The sequence below is a fragment of the Physeter macrocephalus genome, chromosome 10, assembly GCF_002837175.3.
Source record: "Physeter macrocephalus isolate SW-GA chromosome 10, ASM283717v5, whole genome shotgun sequence".
NCBI lineage: Eukaryota > Metazoa > Chordata > Mammalia > Artiodactyla > Physeteridae > Physeter > Physeter macrocephalus.
This window is the reverse complement of record NC_041223.1, coordinates 84,513,162-84,535,265: the sequence shown is the minus strand read 5'-3', so window position 1 is coordinate 84,535,265 and position 22,104 is coordinate 84,513,162. Positions and strand designations below refer to the sequence as shown.

Sequence of the window (22,104 nt, the reverse complement as noted above, 5' to 3'; positions counted from 1 at the left end):
TACTCCAGTCAAACTTTCGGCATTCTCTACTAAACATGTTTCCTCATTTTTTGCATTATGGACAGGCTGAGAATCTTCCAAATCTTTCCTTTTTGCTTAACGATTCCTTCTTCAATTCATTTCTCTCTTCTCACATTTTACTATAAGCAGTCAAGAGGAACCAAGCACATTTTGCTTAGATAAAACCTCAGCTAAATACCCTATTTCACCACCCGCAAGTTCTATCTTCCACAAAACACTAGAACATGAACACAATTCAGCTAAATTCTTTGCCACTTTTTAACAAGGATCATCTTTCCTTCAGTTTCCAATAATGTGTTCCTTATTTCTGTCTGAGACCTCATCAGAATGGCCTTTAATGTCTATATTACTACCAACATTCTATTCATGATTATTTATGTATTCTCAAAGATGGAGGCATTTTCTCCAGTCCTCTTTTCTTTCTGAGCTCTCACCAGAATCACCCTTAATGTCCATATTCCTAGCATTCAACTCAAAACCCCTCCAGCCTCTACTCACACTCAGTTCCAAAGCTGCTTGTGCATTGCAGTATTCGTTACAGCTGAGCCCCACTTCTTAGTACAGAAATCTAAATTAGTCCAAATTCTCCATAGGAAAAAAAAAATATATATATACATGTATATATATATATGATTTACTAAAAGAAATTGGCTCATGTAATTGTGGAGACTGAGCAGTCCAAGATCTGTGGTTGGCAAGCTGGAGACCCAGGAGAGTCAATGCATACGTTCTAGTATGAGTCTGAAAGCAGGAGAAAACCAATGTCCTGCCTTGAAGACAGTCAGACAGGGAGGGAGACTTCTTTCTTACTCAGCCTTGTATTATATACAGGCCTTCAGCAGATTGGACGAGGTACCCACATCAAGGAGGGCAATCTTCGTTTCTAGTCTACTGATTCAAATGTTTCTCTCATCCAAAGACACCCTGACAGACACACCCAGAAATAATGTTTAATTAGATATCTGGGTACTCCATGGCCCAATCAAACTGACACAAAAAATTAACCATCCTGCTTATAATCATCTCAAGGGTTACAAGTTATCATACCAGAGGGGAAAAGAGAGATCTACAGGCTTTACATTGATAATTAAATGGGCCAGCCCAGAAGCGACACAGGTCACTTTTGCTCCCAACCCATTGGCCAGAATTTGTCATATGACTTCATCCAGTTGAAATGGGTCAATTTCATGGTTGTGCAGTGCTATGTTATTGTGGTTTTAGTTTGCATTTCCATGATGATTATGAGTATTAAACACATTTTCAAATGTGCTGGGCTTCCCTGGTGGCACAGTGGTTAAGAATCTGCCTGCCAGTGCAGGAGACACGGGTTTGAGCCCTTGTCCAGGAAGATCCCACATGCCATGGAGCAACTAAGCCCATGAGCCACAACTACTGAGCCCACGTGCCACAACTACTGAACCCCACGCACCTAGAGCCCATGCTCCGCAACAAGAGAAGCTACCGTAATAAGAAGCCCACGCACCGCAACGAAGAGTAGCTCCCACTCACAGCAACTAGAGAAAGCCCATGCGCAACAGCAAAGACCCAATGCAGCCAAAAATAAAATAAAAATAAAATAAAAGACAAAAAACAAATGTGCTATATATAGCGCAGGGAGATCAACTTGGTGCTTTGTGTCCACCTAGAGGGGTGGGATAGGGAAGATGGGAGGGAGACACAAGAGGGAGGAGATATGGGGATATATGTATATGTATAGCTGATTCGCTTTGTCATACAGCAGAAACTAACACACCATTATAAAGCAATTATATGCCAACAAAGATGTTAAAAAATAAAAGTGCTTATTGGCCATTTGATAAATCTTCATTGATTAATTGTTTGTTCAAAATTTTGCCCATTTTTTAATTGATTGGTTGTATTTATTATTTTATTATATGTGTTATATTATTTTGTTAAATATTCTAGATACAAGTTCTTTGTCAGAGAGAAGCTTTGTACATACTTTCTCCCAGTCTATCTTGCTTTTTAATTACTTAATAGAGTATTTTGATGAGAAGAAGCTTTTAATTTTGAAGAAACCTAATTAATCATTTTTAAATTTTACTTTTATTATTAAGTATTTGCTTTCTAAGAAATATTTGCCAACCTCAGGTTATATTTTCTTCTAAAAATGTCCAGGATTTAGCTTTTACATTTAAGTGTATCATCTATTCCCTCAAAGAATTGCTTTAACTCCTTTGTTAAACATCAATTGATTGTATATGTGTGGTCTATTTTCAGACTCGCTATTTGGTTTCATTGATCTCTTTGTCTATTATTATGCCAATACCCTACTCTCTTGAATAACAATTCTTTATTGTAACCCTTGAAATGAGGAAGTTTAAATCCTCCAACTTCATTCATTTAAAAAATTATTTTGAATATTCCAGGACCTTTGTATTTTTATATAAATTTTATAATGAACTGAATAATTTGTACAAAATTTTCTGTTGATATTACCATCAAGATTTCACTGAATTGACAAATTAAGTTGGAAAAATTAACAATTAATGAAATTCAGTCTTCCAATTCATGAATATGGTATATTTTGCCACTCCATTTCTTTCAGCATTGTTTTGTGGATTTCAGTACAAAGGACATTCACATACTTTATTAGATTTATTCCAGAGTATTTTGTTTTTATATTTTAAATGTAATGTTGTTTTAACTTGTTTCCTATTTATACACAGTATATAGATATACCTTTGATTTTTGTAAATTGATCTCTTACCTATGAAATCTCTAAATTCATTCATTATTACTTGTAGTTGCTTTGAGATTCCTTAGGAATGTCTACATAGATAATTACATCCTCTGTGAATAGAGATTATTTTACATCTTCCATTACAATCTTTATGCTTTTTATTTCTTTCTCTTGCCTTATTGTACTGACTGGAACCTCTAGGACACTGTTAAAGTGGTGAGCATTAGCATTCTTGCTTTGCTACTCATCCTAGGGGAAAATTATAGAATTTTGCATCATTTAGTATAGTTAGCTGTAGTTTATGCTTTATAGGTGTTCTTTGTTGGACTGAGGAAGTTACCTTCTTGTAATTGCTCAACGTTTTTATAATGAGTGGGTGTTGAATTTTGCAAATTTTTTTTTTTTCAGACAACAGAATAAAGAACATTTATTCTCAAGCAGAAAAGCAACGTCAGCTAAAACTGCACGGGGTTCCTAAGAACCTGTTATCTATGTTCAGGATCAAGAGAAACTTGAAGAGGGCCTCTGAAATTTACAATAGCTTAGGGGCGTTGGTGAAGAAGAAGAGCCTGTCCCTTCTTGCAAAGGTGACAGGCCTGACATCATTCATGAGTCATTCATTCATGACTCAACCCTGATGTCATTTGTTCTTTCCAAACCTTCCCTTTGGATTTCTCCCCATAATTATTTGTGTATAGTGTGTCTAAATTTTAAGAGCCACAGATTCTTTTTGGAATAACAACAGTAAGCAGGTATAAAAGTCTACGATTCCTCCTCTGCAACACCCCTCCAGTCCATTTCTTCTTCTTCTTCTTTTTATTTTTTTCTTTTTTTTGGCCATACCGCCTGGTATGTGGGATCTTAGTTCCCTGACCAGGGATCAAACCCGCGCCCGCTGCAGTGAGAGCATCGAGTCTTAACCACTGGACTGCCAGGGAATTCCCCATTTCTTCTTTTGTGTTCTCAGTACAACCAGTGACATCCTGGCACTTGCTGTGTGATGGGACTGATGCAATAATCTTCTAACTGGTTCCTCATATGCCAGCCTTTTCCAGCTCCAATATATCCTGTATATCTCTGCTAGACCATTTTTCCCACAAATTTTTTTTATTGAGATAATTATATGGTGCTTCTCCTTCATTCTGTTAGCATGATTAATTAGACTGTTTGGTTTTCAAATGTCTAACATGGCATTCCATGTACAAGCCTCACTTGGTCATGATGTATTATCCTTTTTATATGTTATTGAATTTAGTTTGCTAATAGTATATCAATGATTTTGCATCTATGTTCTTTAGGAATGTCGGATAGCAATTTTCTTTTCTGGGTTTTTTTGTTTTGTTTGTTTTGTTTTGTTTCATATTTTGGTTTCAGGGTTGTGCTGATCCCATAAAACAAGTAGGGAAGTGATTCTTCCTCCTCTGTTTTTCTGAAAAAGGTTGTGTAAGATTGGGATTATTTCTTTTTCAGTTGATAGAATTCACCAATGAATCCATCTAGGTTTGAAGTTTTCTTAATGGGAAGATTTTAATAACAAATTCCATTTCTTTAGTATATACAGAGCTATTCCGATTTCTTATACTCCCCTGTGTCAATTTTGATATTTTATGTTTTTTCAAGGAATTTGTCAATTTTATCTATGCTGTTAAACTTCCTGGTATAACACTGTTTGTAGTGCTCTCTTTTTATCTGTTTGAAGTCTATAGAATCTGTAGGGATATCCCCTCTTTCATTCTTGATATTAGTACCTTAGTTATCTCTCTCTCTCTCCTCTCTTTCCCTTTCTTATTTATTTGTTTGTTTATTTATTTATTTATTTAGCTCAGTCTTGCTAGGGGTTGATCAAGTTTTATTAAGCTTTTCAAAGAGCCGACATTTTTCTTTGTTGATTTCTTTATTTTTATCTGTTTTCTTTTGTGTTGATTTTTTTACCTTTCATTTTAAACTCTTCTATCTTTTGATATAAGTATTCAAAGTCACAAATTTTCTTCAAAACACTGCTTTAGATGCATTCCAACAAAGTTTTATATATTGTCTCTTCATTTTCATTTAGTTTAAAAATTGTCTAAAACCCCCTGCGATTTCTTCTTTGACCCATGGGTTATTAGAAGTATGTTGTTTAGTTTTAAAATATTTTGGAATTTTCTAAACCTCTCATTGTTACTGATTTCTAATGCAATTTCATGGTCATCAGAGAATATACCCTGTAAGACTTTAATCTTCTAAAATATACTGAGACTTGTTTCGTAGTTAAGGATAATCTGTTCTAATGAGCAATTTTTATCAATATATATGCACTTGAAAAAGAATGTGTATTCTTCAGTTGTTGGAGTTAATGCTCTATAAATAATAATAAACTCAAATGATTGGCAGTGTTGCTCAAGTCTTCTATATTCTGCCTGATTTTTTGCCTATTTGTTCTATATATCACTGAGAGATTGGTGTTTAAAAAAAAACTCTAACCATGATTGTGAATTTCCCTAGCATCCTCTTTCTTCTCTCAGTTTTTGATTCACATATTTTGAAGCTTTTAGGCATATACACAATTACAAATATTAAGTCTTCTTGTTGAATGGACCCTCTTATCGTTATGACTTGTTCCTCTCTATCTCTGATAATACTCCTTGACTTGAAATCACTTTGGCCTAATATGATTCTTACGGTTAATGTTTTAATGGTATATCTTCATCCACCCAAACGGGAAGAGGAAATAAAAGTGAGTAAAGTAAAAATGTTCAGCCTATCTAGTCTTTATATCTAAAGTATCTCTCATAGACAGCATATAATTGAGTCTTGCCTTTTTATTTAGTCTTACAACCTCTTTTCATTGGAATGTTAATCCACTTATATGTAATGCAATTATTGAAACAGTTGCACTTAGATCTAGTACTCTGAGTTTTTTTATTTGCACTATTTGTTTTTTATTCCTTTGCTATTTTTCTGCCTTCATTTAACTGATTTGAATATTTTTTTTTTTTTTTTTTTTTTTTTTTGTGGTATGCGGGCCTCCCTCTGCTGTGGCCTCTCCCGTTGCGGAGCACAGGCTCCGGACGCGCAGGCTCAGCGGCCATGGCTCACGGGCCCAGCCGCTCCGCGGCACGTGGGATCCTCCCAGACCGGGGCGCGAACCCGGTTCCCCTGCATCGGCAGGCGGACGCGCAACCGCTGCGCCACCAGGGAAGCCCTGATTTGAATATTTTTAGTATTCCATTTAAAATTTTTTATTGTCTAAGAAGCGATATCTCTTTGCATTATTTTTGGTGAATCTGTAGGTATTAAAATGTGCATCCTTAAATTTTCACAGTCTACAGAGCTAATTTTGTACTACTTCACATCAAATGTAAAAATATTATACTTCTATTTACACTCCCCACCTCAAACTTTGTGTTATTGTCATATATGTTATACATACATACATTATAAACTTCATCATTCAGTGTTATAATTTTTGCCTTAAATAGTCATATGTCTTTTAAAGAAATTAAAAGAAGAAAAATTTTTAATATTTACCCACATATTTACTATTTCTTGTGCCATTCAATTCCTTCTGTAAATCTGAGTTTCTAGATAATCATTTCTCTTCAGACTGAAGAACTTGATTATCATTTCTTGTAATGCAGGACTGCTGTGACTAATTCAGTTTTATTTTAAGCCTGAAAATTTCTTAATTTTGCCTTCACTTTTAAAAAACATTCACTGGTCATAACACTGGATTGACAAAACATTTTCGTCTTAGTTTTCAGCTCTTAAATATGCTGCCTCATTGTCTGTTGGCCACCATTGTTTCTGATAAGGAACAGTTATGTATATATCACTGTCAGCAGTTACATGCATCATTGTTCTCTATATGTGATGAGTCAATTTTTTCAAGTGACTTTCAAGATTTTCTCTGTATCTTTGGATTCCACCAGTTTGACTATGATATTCCTAGGTGTGGAATTATTTGCATTTACCCTTCTTGGGTTTTGCTAAAATTCTTGGATTTTATGTTTTTCACCAGTTTTGGAAAAATTTTAGGCATGATGTCTTCACATGCTTTTTGTGTTCTCTCACTATTTTTTTTTCACTCTAGTTACAGGTACATGCATTTTAGACTATAAGCATACTTTGCTTTACTGTGTTTTGCTTTATAATGCTTCACAGATATTGTATTTTTTATAAATTGAAGGTTTGTGGCAACCCTGCATCTAGCAAGTCTATTGGTGCAATTTTTCCAACAGCATTCAGGTCTCTGCATTACATTTTTGTAATTCTCACAATATTTCAAACTTTTTCATTATTATTATATATGTTATGGTGATCTTTGATGTTACTACTGTAATTATTTTGGGACACCACGAATTGCACCCATATACAATGGCAAATTTAACTGATAATTGTGTGTGTTCTGACTTCTCCACTGACTGGCCATTTCTCCATCTCTCTCCCTCTCCTTCAGCCTCCCTAATTTCAACAATATTGAAATTAGGCTTATTAATAACCTTATAATGGCCTCTAAGTGTTCAAGTGAAAAGAAGAGTTGCATGTCTCTTACTTTAAATCAAAAGCTAGAAATGATCAAGCTTAGTAAGGAAGGAATATTGAAAGCCAAGACAGGCTGAAAGCTAGGCTTCTTACACCAAAGAGTTAGCCAAGTTGTGGATGCAAAGGAAAAGTTCTTAAAGGAAATTAAAAGTGCTACTTCAGTGAACTCATGAATGATAAGAAAGTGAAACAGCCGTCTTGTTGATATGAAGAAAGTTTTAGCAGTCTGGATAGAAAATCAAAGCCCCTTAAGACACAACAATCCCCTTAAGACAAAGTTGAATCCAGAGCAAGGCCCTAACTCTCTTCAAGTCTATGAAGGCTGAGAGAGGTGAGGAAGTTTGAAGCTAGCAGAGGTCGGTTCATGAAGTTTAAGCTATCTCTATAACATAAAAGTGCAAAGTGAAGAAGCTGATGTAGTAGCTGTAGCAGGTTGTCCAGAAGATATAGCTAAGATAATTCATGAAGGTAGCTATATTAGACAACAGATTTTCAATGTAAACACAACAGCCTTCTATTGGAAGAAGATGCCATCTGGGACTTTTATAGCTAGAGAGGAGAAGTCAATGCCTGGCTTCAAAGTTTCAAAGGACAGACTGACTCTCTTGTTAGGGGCTAATGCAGCTGGTGAATTTAAGTTGAAACCAATTTACCATTCTGAAAATTCTAAGGCCCTTAACAATTGTGCTAACTTAACTCTGTTTGTGCTCTATAAATGGAACAATAAAGCCTGGATGATAGTACATCTGTTTACTACATGGTTTGCTGAATATTTTAAGCCCACTACTGAAAACTACTGCTCAGAAGAAAAATTCTCTTCAAAATATTACTGCTCATTGACAATGCACCAGGTCACCTGAGGGACCTGATGGAGATATACAAAGAGATTAATGTTTTCATGCCTGCTAACACAACATCTATTCCTCAGCCCATGGATCAAAGAGTAATTTCAACTTTCAATTCTTATCATTTAAGCAATACATTTTGTGTAAGACCTGAGCTGGGGTTTTTTTCTCCTAGTTTTTCCCCTGTTCTATTGACTTCTCTTCACATTCACTAATTTCCAATCTCGTATTAAGCCCATTCAGTTCAAATTTTTCATTTCAAATACTGTATTTTCAGTTTTATAGTTTCTATTTGGTCTTCTTTATAATTTCCATTTCTCTGCTGAGATTCTCCATCTGTTCATTCATTATGAAATATTTTTGTTCCAACCCATGAAAATATTTACAACAGCCTGAAAAAAAACTTCTCCATTAATTCGAACATCTGAGTCATCTTGTGGTTGGTTTCTCTTTACTATTTTCTAACTTGTCTGTGGGTCACATTTTCCTGTTTCTTTACATTTCAATTCATACTGATCATTATGAATTATGCATTTTAATATCCTGGATTCTGTCAGTTTTTCCTATAGTGTTGATTTTTGTTCTAGTAGTCAGTTAACTTGATTGGATTCAAATTCCAAACTCTGGCTCTTCTGTAAGCAGCTGAAATTTCTGGCAATTGCTTTCTGGCAAGCCTGCTGCATTCCCCCATTTATGCATAGTTCAGGGACCAATCAAAGTGGGGTTTATCTGCTGGTTTGGGGGCCTCCACCTCAATTAGCTCCCTTTCCAGAAAGCCTTTTCCTCTCTTATCTTCTACGTTGGCAGTATCAATTTGACTCCTCAAGCCAATAAGACTGTAAATTTCTGCTTGAATTCCAGCCATTCCATGTCACTCTCAAAGAGAATGACCTCAGGCAGAAAATTCATAAATGTAAAGCTCACCCAGAGCAGTTTCTCTTTTCAAGTGTCTATACTCCTGTTTCTGCCTGCTTTTGGTCACTCTCCAGTGCCTTCAACTAGATGTTTTTTACTTCACCAAGAATTTATTATTCTTCTCTGCATAATGGTTTGTCTAATACAAACTACTCTACCATTAACTGAAGTAACACGCCCTATTTATAGTTTTTTAAGATAAAATAATACCTAACTCCAGCTTATTTGAATAGAAAACATAAAAAAAACAGAAAAACAATTCCTGGGGACTTCCCAGGTGGTCCAGTGGTTAAGACTCCACGCTTCCAATGCAGGGGGCGTGGGTTCCATCCCTGGTCAGGGAACTAAGATCCCACATGCCACGGGGCAACTAAGCCTGTGCACTGCAACTACTGAGCCCACATGCTCTGGAATCCATATGCCACAACTAGAGAAGCCCACGTGCCATAATGAAGAGCCCATGCAGCCAAAAATAAATAAATAAATAAACAGTTCCCTACTTTCTAGTGAACAAATGTTTAAAATATATGCATTTAACGCCCACAAATTCCAAGACAAAAAAAAAAGGTAATTCTTCTATTACGTTAAAATTACCCTCTTCCCTTTAAAAATACACAGAAATTCTCCTGCAATAACTTCTACTCTTACTTCACAGGCTTATTCTAACTTCCTAGTAGAGCCCTTCTTCCTGCTATACCACAATAGCTAGAGAATATAAGAGGTTATCAATCATATCACTCTCTAGTTGCTGAAAAATACAGTTGGCTTCCTTATCATATATCAGCTATTACTTTTCAAGTAGCGGGGGTGGTTACAGTAGACCTTATGGACAAGCTAACCCAACTTGATATTCACCCTCCTCCTCCATTCCATCTCCATCACAGAAGTTGAAAAAACTAAATACTCAGCTATAGTTCCCTTTGCAGCTAGAAGTGGGCATGTGACAAGTTTTGGCCAATGATAAATAAATGGAATTTTGCTAGATGACATCTAGGAAAGCATTTGTTTTCCTGATAGAAAGAAAAGATGTCATTAGCACAGCCCCTGCCCCTGTCTACCTATCTTTAAAGCAGTCAAAATGCCAATGCCTGGAATTTGCAAGCATGAAAGAATGACCATAAGGATGGTTCTATCATTCAGTGCCATTGAACCAAAGCCAGAAGCCTCCCAACTCCAGAAATCCTCAGTAAGAGAAAACTATTCATTTAAAGTGCTAATAGGTTTTCCTCACGTACAGCCAAAATTACTTCTAACTGCTATAGAAATCCATTTCTTTCATAGCGCATTTATGCTAATTTATATCCCCAATGCCTGTTACAATGGCTGGAACACAGAATTTACTGTCTTTGTTAAATTAATTAATATACATCTATAATTTATAGTAATATTAAGATTTAAAACCAATTCAAATTTAAAATATAATCTTGGAAGTCAAAATTTTTTTCAAATTTGCATTTCGCCCAATACCTTCTAATGAGCTCATTGTTGATGACAATCACATGTTCACATTACTATATCATCCTTCACAGAATGTTGACTTTGCAGTTGGTTTGGAATATTCTTTAAAAATTCTCCCAAAATGTATAAAACATATCTGCAAACGTTAGATTCGAGGGCAAGCATTCCTGCATGAACCTTTCTTATGATTTTAATGTCCTTACTTAAATTTCTAACAATTCTTCATCTCATTTGTGAAGATTTAGTTCATCTCTATTAACCCCACTTTAGATACATTTTTTTTTAAGATTTTCAAGGATGCTTCTTACCATAGAACATTGTAATAATTATAAAATTGCCAAAGCAAAACATTGCAATATCTAAAACTCTGAGATTTAGATTCTGTGATTTCGATTCTATTTTTCACTGGTTATGAAAAACTGCATTTAAAAATATTATAATGCTTAGAGAAATCTAAATCATTAAACTTTTGGAAAACATTAACTCCATGGAGAATAATCTATTTATTTTCATTAATATGTTTCCATGCAGCTTATATGTTTAAAATAAAACTTTTCAAGTAGCCTAATTTCTCATCCTGAATGTAAATATTCTCAAAGTAGAAGTAAGTGGTTGTTAACTTGCAGTATTATTCAGTAAATATTTTTGTTAAAACCCTCAGTATTTTAAATCACAGAAAGCAGTTATGGATGAACCATGTTTTGGTTGTTTAAAGAATCAAAGGGAACATAATGGAAAGTTTCTCTTATTGCTGTGCTACTCAGAACAAACTGATCTCATCCTGGTGAGGTTTTGTGCTGTGACTGACACCAAGGCTTCTGTGTAAGGTATGAAGACAATGCAGCCACCCTGCCCAGAACACAAGCATGTGGTTTATAAATCATGAGAATGGCTTCAAAAGAAAACATGGAGACAACTGAGTCCAAGGGCTTCTGAAAGGAAGACACCCATGTATCAGAGAGCAACAAAATAGTTTCAAAAGTAAGTGAACACTTTCCTGGGATAGTGGAGTTCCCTAACTCCTTCCTAGGCTCTGAAGAAGTCAGGGAATTCTAAGGTTGAAGAAGTTCAATAACTTGGTTTTTAATCCTCAGCCCGTAGTAATATACAACAGAGATATAGATAGATATAGTGTGAATATAGATATATAGATGCCTGTGGTTAAGATATATTAATCAAAGAATAATGTTTTGCCAAAAATCTCTAATTCCAACCTATGGCTATTCAATTTTATGCAAAGGGCCAGAGTTATTTCTTATTTAATAATTAAATATTCTAATGTATGACCTACTATCAGATGGACAACTTAGACACTAAGTAGAAAGTATTCCTTACTTCCATAAATGATTTTTTTTACTTATTTTTCTTCTGTCTTATGAGTTTAATCTCACATGTCTGAAATAACAAGACTGGAGGTGGGCAGAGCTGAGAAGTCTGAGGTGGAGCAAGGGTTTCTTTGAACAATAATTAATCTCTATTCCAAGCAATTTGCATCATTCTGTTCTCCAAATTTCTAGGAAATATTTACCCACCAATTGCAAGCCACAAAACAATGCAAAAGCACAAAAGAACAAAGAAACAAAAAAGATATAAAACCTACCCTGACAATAGGAGACACTAGGAAATAGTCATACAATTTCTTGTCTTAAGAAAGTCTAAGAAATTTAAAGAAGAAAAGGTCTAGCAAAGTGAAAAGTATCCCATGTCAAGGAGAATCCAAAGAAAGCATTCATTACATGTAAACACTTTTATATTCTGATTTAAAAAAAAAAAAAAAAAAAGATAAGTAAGAGATTCTGGAGACATTTTTGGTAATGACTGTGGATCAAATTTCTGACTCGAAAGAGTTCCATTTTCTATCTCTTAGCCAAACTTATAGATTTGGCCATTTGATGAATGAGGCCCTCAAATTATAAGATTTTCATGAACTGCAGAACTGTGTCTTTAACAAAAATACTATATAAGAAAAAAAAAGGTGGACTTAGGCACAACTCTCCTATTCTGAGATTTGCTAAACTCTGATATACATAATAACTAAATTGGCTGGGAACTGAAGACTTGCTGTCTTTAATTTCACTTTTATGCAAAGGCAAGAATGTCATTCATTCAGGCATCAATCTTAATTAAGACTTCTTGGTGCGGGGGGAAGATGGCCGAGCAGGTGACCAAGTCGGGGGTGTTCGTGTGTCTGGGTAACATCTGTCTATTACCCACGGCAGAAGCAGTCTTCAGGAAACTTGTAACTGATCAAAACGTTTCAGATACTTGGAGGATGGACAGTGCAGCGACGTCCACGTACGAACTAGGAAACCCTCCTGATTATCGGGGGCAGGCTTGCATGAAGAAGCATGATGCTCCCATGAGTCACGTTGCCCGGCAGGTTACCAAAGAAGACTTTGCAGCTGCTTTTGACTGTATACTACGTATGGATGAAAGCAACCGTAGAGATTTGAATAGAAAAAGTAACCAACTTAAAAACTGCAGAGCGAAAATTGAACGACTTGGGAGCTACGAGGCACAAAAACAACTCATTTTTGAAGATCGCTATGACGGCAGTGACGCTCACTTTGAGACCATCTACCAGCAGTGCACGCGGTGCTGCAGAGCTGCCCTGGAGAAGGTTCGCTGACCCGGGTCCAGTCCTGCGTGGCCCAAGCTCAACCCCACAGCCCGGGGGCTCAGTCGAGTGTCACAGTGTCACTCTTCCCTAGCTCAAGGCCACCGGGCCTTTCTTCAGTTGACTCACGTTTCTTACCTTAAAAAATAATTGTAGATGGAAATCAGTTGTGTTTTGGTGGAAGAATAAATAAAAATTTTTGATTCAGACAGTTTACGAGGTGAAGAAGAATCAGAAGGCAGTGCTTCCACTGTCCATTTTGGATGATGTGTGATGTCTGCCCGTCTGCTCAGGGTCAGGCAGTAGTCCGGGCAGAGTAAGTGCATAAGTCAGCAAGTTGCTTCCACTTGAGTCATCTGTTCATGGAAGAAGCTGGAGGCCCTGAAGCCACAGCGGCCTTGCCCCCCTACCTCCATCTTCAGCAGAGTGTGGGTTCTCCTCCTCGGGGCTGCAGCCCCAAGACAGATCCCCGTGTGGAGGACTAGATGAGCAACAGCTCTCCTCCACTCACTGTTTATGGCTGGCGGCCGAAATCCTGGGAGGACACAGTCACAGATCAGTCTGAGTGACGGTCGCTTAGAAGCAGGGTGAGTTCAGAGGAACGACTTCCAGTCCTCGGTCTCGTGAGGGTCCCCGGTGGGAGACGTTGAGTCTTGAACCCACTTGGGCCTAAGGGATGAGAAAGGCAGCTTTCCCACCAGGCCACCAGGGGTGGCAGAGGCAGAAACACGGGGAGGTCTTGGCAAGAAAACTCAGCAAACTTGTGTCTGGCTTCCTGTGGGATTGCTCCATGAGATTCTTATCCTGAAAACTTGAGAGGTTAAGTGGATTGAGAATTTGATAATGGTATCCCTAGAAAGTAAAGACTTGAGAAAAAATGTTTAACTGCAACTAGAACATAGGAAAGTAAGGCACTTCAAAAGTTATACCCTAGTGCCCTAATCATTCAGTAATTGCTTAATAATCTCAAAGTAATTTCTTACTCTTTTCTGTTCCTTTATGTTCATAAATAAATCTCGATAGTTTGCTTACTTTAATGTTCATATATATATATATATATATATATATGTCTTAACTTAAATACGGATTCTCAAACAAATCCTAGGATTCTTAAGTTGACTTTGTTCTTACAGCTGTATCCAGACTAGGAGTCATATGAACAGAGAAACTCATTGCTGAATTCGCTTGTCTTTTAAAAATTAGATCCAATCAGATTTGTTCAAAATATATCTACTTATACAAGTCTGGAGCTTCTCGGAAGTCTTAAGGTCTCTCTTAGTTTAGTGTTTCCATTACAAAGTCACACAGGAAATACAGATGCAACCTTATTTGAAATATTCACTACCAAATCAGGTTCTATCTTAAGAAATATGTCAAAATATATAGTGCCACTCTCTTTAAAAAATGCTGATTTAATTGTCCCTTACAAGAATTCATAGCCTTCCCATTTTATTTATTTATGCCTTTTATATTCCGTGACATTCTGCCAGTATTTCAATCTCTTCATAGATTTGTAACTCACAAATTCCCAATGAAGAACTTCTTCGGAAGTAAAGAGTCACTTAGAAGATTTCATTATAATGACAACAACAAAAAAGACTTCTCACTTTTCATAAGAGGCCCTTATTCTACTTTTGGACTGGTTGTTTATTATAAACATCTGCCCTTACCAAGTATCCTAGCTACACCAGATAATATCCGGTGAACACATCTTTGAAATTTCAGCTGCCAGGGCTTCTATTTTTTTTTTTTTTTTTGCGGTACGCGGGCCTCTCACTGCTGTGGTCTCTCCCATTGCGGAGCCCGGGATCCAGAAGCGCAGGCTCAGCGGCCATGGCCCACGGGCCCAGCCGCTCCGCGGCACGTGGGATCCTCCCGGACCGGGGCACGAACCCGTGTCCCCTGCATCGGCAGCCGGACTCTCAACCACTGCGCCACCAGGGAAGCCCGCCAGTGCTTATTAAAAACCATTTTGGGAAAAATATTTATAGTCATTAGAAGCAAACATTACCATTGTGGTTCTCATGTCATATCTTAATCTCTAATACCATTCTCCACTTGGACAAATAGCTGATTCCAAGACTGGGGCAGAGATGGTACCGGTGAGTCTGAGATGTGTTGTGACAGGAAGCAAGAAGCTTTCAAAGGCTAGTGGGTTGGTCATAGGATATGAGAGCTAATACGAAGGGGCTCCCACTGGCTAAAGTTGTGAACTTTCGAACAACACAAAGAATAATGATTCTAGTAAATTAACACACATGGATCCCCTGGAAATCCAGAACATTATGCTCAGAAAAAGACGCCAGAAAATTCAGCTGTCATTCTCTAAGGTGTCTTCTGAGCCACCTTCAATAGTTCGAAAATTGGTAATTAAAGTGAAAGAGTTAAGTAGGTATCCTGATTTTCCTGTAGAAACTGTACATCAAGGTAACTAAACAGACTAACTGGACCCATTCTTCTATGGTCTGGAGAAATGCCAGTAAATAAATATCAAATGATAGAAAAAATATTAATTCATTTAAGGATTACCAATTTTCATTAAAACATTAGATAAATTGTTGATGGAGAACTGTACACTTATGTAGTGACAAAGCAACACTCTACTGATTACTTACACAATTCAATGAGAGAACATGTCTGCACAAAGAGGGGATCAGGCTTTCATCACCCGAATCCACAGGTCAGTCTGAGCACTGCTAAGGGACAGTGGGACAACCAGATATAATGTATTTCCTGATTTGATGCACCATGAAGGACACACACAGCGTTACCCATGGTGTATTCCAGCCAAAATCGTTTAATTGGAATTCATTCCAGTTCATTAGGAAGTATAGGAGGTTTTCTGTAAGAGAACAGCCACATAAATCCAGAAGATAAAATATTATATAGGACAACTAGCACAGTTTCTTCAGCAAGTCAGTGTCATGATAAAAAGCACTTTTCTAGATTAACAAACTTTAAATGACATAAAAACAAGATTCAGTGCATGGACCTGGACTGGATTCTGATTTCAACAGACCATTTATACAAAGGACATTTGGGAGGAAGTTGGGAAATGGAATATGGAATAGGGACTGGTTTTTAGAAGACATAAAACTTTTTTTTTTTTTTTTTGCGGTACGCGGGCCTCTCACTGTTGCGGCTTCTCCCGTTGCGGAGCACAGGCTCCGGACGCGCAGGCTCAGCGGCCATGGCTCACGGGCCCAGCCGCTCCGCGGCACGTGGGATCTTCCCGACCGGGGCACGAACCCGCGTCCCCTGCATCGGCAGGTGGATTCTCAACCACTGCGCCACCAGGGAAGCCCGACACAAAACTTTTTGACATGAAAAATTAAATATTTTAACTAACAATGTAACTGGAAAAAGCAATTTACAAAACACTATGCATTATATGACTTTTTTGCAAGACACACTATGATCATTTTTTCTGGGTAGGGGTAAAATGCCTTCTTTCTTATTCTTATGTATCTGTATCATTTGTTTTTCTACAATATACATATACTACTGTGTAATAACAAAAGATTATTTTTAATTAGAAAATACTTATGGCCCTAAGAATATGTAGTCCATTCACGTATGCTGTAACTAGTTGGTCTAATTTTTCCCTTGAAACACACCATATCGTCTCAGAGCTAAATATATGGGCCAAATTATTTAGTGCCCACTCCCAACTATGGCAACAGAAACGCTTTCACTGAATGATATGGCTGATTCATGTACTCACCGTACTCCAAAGGATAGAGTCAAACAGCACAGTATGTAACTGCCTCAGTATGATGTCATTAGGGAACTTAGGCTGCTTATGAATACTTCTGGGGGAAAACTCAAGTCTCCATATCAGAAATATCGATGCTTCTCATTAGCCATTAGTTGGCTTCTTTATCATGGACACTGACATTTATAATTATCTTTCACTTTTTCTCTGCCCTCTAGGAAACAGCGCCAAATTCTTGGTCATCCTCCATGCACTCTTCAGGATGGTGTGTTACGGGTGTCAGTCTTCCTGCTATCTTTATTAATTCCTTACCCAGCTTTTCTCCTTACCCAGATTTGTTTAATTGTTCGATTTTTTTTAACTGCATATGTTAATTTGGTTAAAATCTTTTACAGAATGACATGGGGTGTTGATTAATTAAGATGACAGGCAACAAAATCTAAGAAGTATTCTAGCCAAATCACTCTGGCTCAGTAACCTCAGTCCTATTTCTGATCCAGTCTAGTCACAGGAAAGTTACTTCCCTGGCCTTCATCGTGTCAGCTCCCTGTGGGAATATCTTCCACACTACAATATAAAAATGATTCCCTAAACGTTCATTGAAAGCCAACATTGTGGAAACAGCCCTATGAAGACATTTTCTGCATGACTGGTAAAGCTGCTGTGGAAGACACTGCTTATTATATTCTTTGATAACAAAGTCAGAGAATTCAACATTTTCTTTTCATTGCTCCCTACGGAGTTTCTGTGAGAGTCTACTTCAGAGAAAGGTTTCCATCCACGAGAAACTGCTTTTTCCTTGCCAGGAGTCATAATACATACATCACCAAAATTGGATCTAAAGATAAGTGCTTCAGTCCAGTTTCACAAGTCTCAATCTAAACATTCCCAATTTATCATCAGTTTTCAGCGTTGCCACACAGCCATTTTGGCAGCCCGAGGACATGATCTGGGAATTGAGCTAAATTTTTAAAAGAACTAATATGTGGAAAGTCTTACCTTTGCAATAAATGCAGACTTCAAAATGATCATCATACAATGAAACCCATAGTACTAAGAGAGATGGTGAATACAACAAAAAGTGATCTATAAACACCTAGCTGGAACTTAGAAGTTGAATCTTACGGTGGGGTAAATAATGAAGAATGAGGTAATGAAGTTTTCTGTCCAATGTGTGAAAAGAATTAATAAAGCTGCTCATGTGAAAATCTCAAAAAAAATTAAGAACTCATCAACTGGAAAAAAGACAAAATTTAAATAGAAAGAATAGGCCAGTTAATAAACTGTTAGGGCACACGACTGAAAAAACTATTTCTTTGTAATCACTATGTAAAGTTTTAAATTAAGTTAATAATAAAGAACACTGGCTTTGGAGGTAGGAGGATATGAGCTTGCATGCTGGCTGTGTCCTTTACTAGCTTTGTGACCTTAATGAAAGCAAATTAATTAGCATCTTTTAACCCAGTTTCTCCATCGGGTATTGTAGTTAATAATACTCCTACCTGGTAGAATTACTGTGATGCTTCTATGACATACTGCATAAAAATTGTTTAGTCCAGCGACTGGAACGTAGTACGTGCTTAGTAATTAATACTGCGCAGTGTCTGCAATGATCACTAAAAGACTGCTGAATTTATAAGACCGTGAAAGTCCAAGGTATTTATTTTTTTGTGAATCCAAAATTTCTTTCCTTTGATAATGTACCATAAAGAATTTTGTATCTGTATCTGGAGTCATTATGAAAGCAATCAAAGAAGAGCTGTAAAAACATGGGCCAGCAAAACTGAATATTGCAGAAAATAAATAACCACTTAAGAGAAAATGTTATAAAAATACCTGGAAAACATACTAGAAATGGAACAAGTGTCAAATGTAATCATGAAGACATGACAGATATTTATAGATTATTTTGAGAGCATATGGTTGTTTCATACATGTTTGAAAGATATGTGTGATTCTGTGTGTACTATGTGTTTTAGCTGCCCAGGTAAATAAAAATATTCCTGTAGAATGGAAGTCATGAGACCAGATCTTCTATTTCTAGGATGCATGTCACTTTCTTCCTAACTTCTAGCAAGCAAACACACCAACGCCTACACACACACACACACACACACACACACACATACACACACACTCAGTGGATTTTTGTATCATGAAAGTTCAACAAGGTACTTTTGGTTGATGGTAGATTTATCTAATCCAAGAAACACTACAATGGTTTTAAGTTTTTCTACCTATAGTTCAATTTCCTAATTTCAGATTATGTGTTATTCATAAATAATTTTTGCTGAATAGATAAAGATAATGCCATTTAGTGAGAGAGTTAACACAGAGGAACAGGTTTGGTGGTTAATCAAGAATTCTGAAGTTTGTTTGGAACATGTTAATTTGGGGATCCAACTAGCTTTTACCTCTCTTTTGAACATGTTAATCTGGAGATCCTACTAGCCAGCCATGTGTAGTTCTTCAATAGGCAGCTGCATTTGAATCTAAACTTTAGAAGGTCTAGACAAGAGATATAAATCTGAGAGTTTTAAGCATATAATAACATCTAACATTTATTGAGAACTTAGTACAAGTCACACACTGTTAATATAATCCTCATAATAATCGCATAACTAAAGCACTATTATCCTAATTATATGGATGAAGAAACTGAGATACAGAAAAGTCAAGTAATCTACCCAAGGTCACACAGCTAGGAAATAGTGGAGCCAGGATGTGTATGCAGATACATGGCTCCTCAGCCATGCTCTTATTCTCCACTTTATACTAGTATTCACAAACTCAAGAGATAATGTAAGAATAAGGCCTGAACGAATAGCTCAGAAACATGCCCCAGGTTGGATGAAAAAGAATAGAAAACTTTGAGTGAAACCAAGGATCCATGGGGTCATTTAAGGCAAAATATGAAAATTCTTCAAGAAGGAGAAAATGTTTCAACTGGGCTGAATGTTTATCAATGTGAGGTTGAGAAACACGAGGACGACGCAAGGCCACTGAATTTGGCTCCATGGAGACACTGACCTCGTCAGAAGTGCTCTTGGTCTCTGCAGAGGTGTGGGTTCAGCTACCAGCCTGGAAAGGGCTGAAAGTGCTTGGAGATGAGGAAGTGGGGACAGTAACTGCAGAATACTACTTTGGAAGCCTTACCATGGATGGGCACAGAAAGAGGGTGTGTGCGAAAGTTGTTTATTTTATTTTTTTTTTCAGTTGGTGGTAATGGGAGAGTGGGTAACAAACAGGAAGAGCAGGATCTTAAGAGAGGATGGGAAAAGGAATGCAAAGAACAAGTTGAAGGATTGGCTGTGATCAAAGAAGGGCCACTTCCCTTATGAACATAGGAAGGAAGAAAGAGGAGCGGGTGCAGATGCATTAAAGAGAAATGATTTGGTGGAAGGAAGATGAGAGAGTTTCCAAATTAATCTGTATTGTCTGCATTATAATTAAGTGTGAGCTGAGATCATCAGCTGAGAATTAGAGTGAAGAGGTGTGGGACAGGAAAAAAAAAAAAAAGAAGAAAATGTAATGTCATCTCCCTGAATGGGAAAGTAAGCTTTATAAAGAACGATACTGATGGCTGGGCAGGGTTGAGAGCCCGTGTCAGGGATGAAATCATGAATTCAAAGAGAAACCAATAAAACAGTTGTGCGATTTTTTGCAGCAATATTTACTTGTTCTGGTGCAAGCAGGGAAACAAGAGGAAGATGACGATGACAATATTCACTGAGAACTTACTTTGTGCCATTTTTCTAGATGATTTACATATGATGAACTTTAAACAACCCTGGGTGGAGACATTACAAACAAAATATTAAAGAGGGAGGAAAGAGTTGAACCGTCCATGCAACCAAGTGACTTTAATTGTAGACCCGCAGTGAGAAGGTGGGGCACGGTATCAGCAGTTGTAATGACTCCAGGTGAACTAGGAGAAACGATTTGGAAATAGTCGTGGGACACTGGAAAACAATGCCCCACTTCCTGGCCCTGAGATACATCGCTCCAAGGGAAATCGGTATCCTCGAGGACAGCCAGATTTTTAATTTAGTGAGGAGGTAGAAAGAGCACTCAGAGGAGATGCTGAAGATGCACTGGGATTGCTAAACAGAGGTAGAGAGTTCCAGAAGATACATGCACAGGTTTAAGAGAAAGAGAAGGAAAGGAGATTAGATTCAATTTGGTGACGGCTAGAGTAGGGTGGGAAGGAAAGGCTGGGTGATAATGTTTGATGAGGATGCTTGGATCTTTGGGTGTAACTGAGCCAGACGTCGGCGTGAGGAATAACGGAGCTGGTTCTGAAAGCATCTCAGAGGACGGGTAGAACTAACTTTTAGCATCTGATATGGAACACTCGGCCCAATGGCCATAGCATAAGTCAGAGTCTGATCAAGAAAACAAGAATTATTTCAGGTATTTTGAGCAGGAAGGGATTTAATTCTAGGAATCAGAGATGTCAAAAACTGTTGGAAGGCTCGGGCTGTGCAGGCGTCTCAGGGAGACAGCACTGATGGTCTCAGTTGCCTGCAGCAACAGAGGGGGTCACTCACAGGACACCAGACTTTACATTGAAATAGTGCCTTGGCTTCTCCCTGACTCCCAAGTCGAATATAAATGCCTCCCATCAACAAAATTTAAATAGGAACCTTGCTAACAGGAAGTCTGGAAAATGTACTTTCCAGGATTCAAGTCCCTGAACACAGAAGAGAGAAGTGAAGGGGCAATAGCACCAAGTTACCAACATAAAATCCTTCAAACGACCTGACGCGACTGACATGGCCTCTCGCGCTCTCCTGCCCGACCTCTCCTGGAATTACAGGGCGTAAATGCTGGCCTGGCCATCACCCATCCCCTTATACCGCCCCAGCCCATCTAAGCAACCACAGAGTTCTATCAGTGCTGCCTCTTCCCTTTGTCACCACGTTCTGTTTGCACTGAGCTGTATCTCCCCTCCATGCCTTCACCCTTCCTGTTCCCTCTGGTTTCCTCCTCCAAAGCCAGCACCCCCTTCTTGGGCTCATTCCTACTCTTTCTTCAGATATCATCTTGGTGTCACTAACTCCCAAAAGCCTCCCCTCATATCCACCCGAGAGGTTTAGATGCCCCTCTCATGTGCTTTCATAATGTTTCTCCCATGAGAACTCACAGTACATTTTTAACTAGGTTGCTTGTTAAGTTATCTCTCTCTTCCACACAGAGAGACTGGGGCTCTGTTAGGACAGAGACTATAGCTTCCTCATTCTTTTTGTGACCTCAGTGCTTTTCATAACATAGGTCCTTAACACATATCTGTGGAAGAAGGGAA

The 22,104-nt window shown here is 37.7% G+C and overlaps 1 protein-coding gene across 1 annotated transcript; it reads left to right on the top strand.

Annotated features, from left to right (window-relative positions):
- The first annotated feature begins 12,616 nt into the window (after positions 1-12,616).
- Positions 12,617-13,096, top strand: LOC102977102 (low molecular weight phosphotyrosine protein phosphatase-like). The gene has a single exon (XM_055087385.1). It carries the CDS (start codon positions 12,617-12,619, stop codon positions 13,094-13,096), a length of 480 nt encoding a protein of 159 aa, XP_054943360.1.
- The last annotated feature ends 9,008 nt before the right edge of the window (positions 13,097-22,104 follow it).

Coding starts and splice junctions, on each gene's coding strand:
- LOC102977102 (XM_055087385.1), top strand. CDS start 12,617: ATGGCCGAGCAGGTGACCAAGTCGGGGGTGTTCGTGTGTCTGGGTAAC.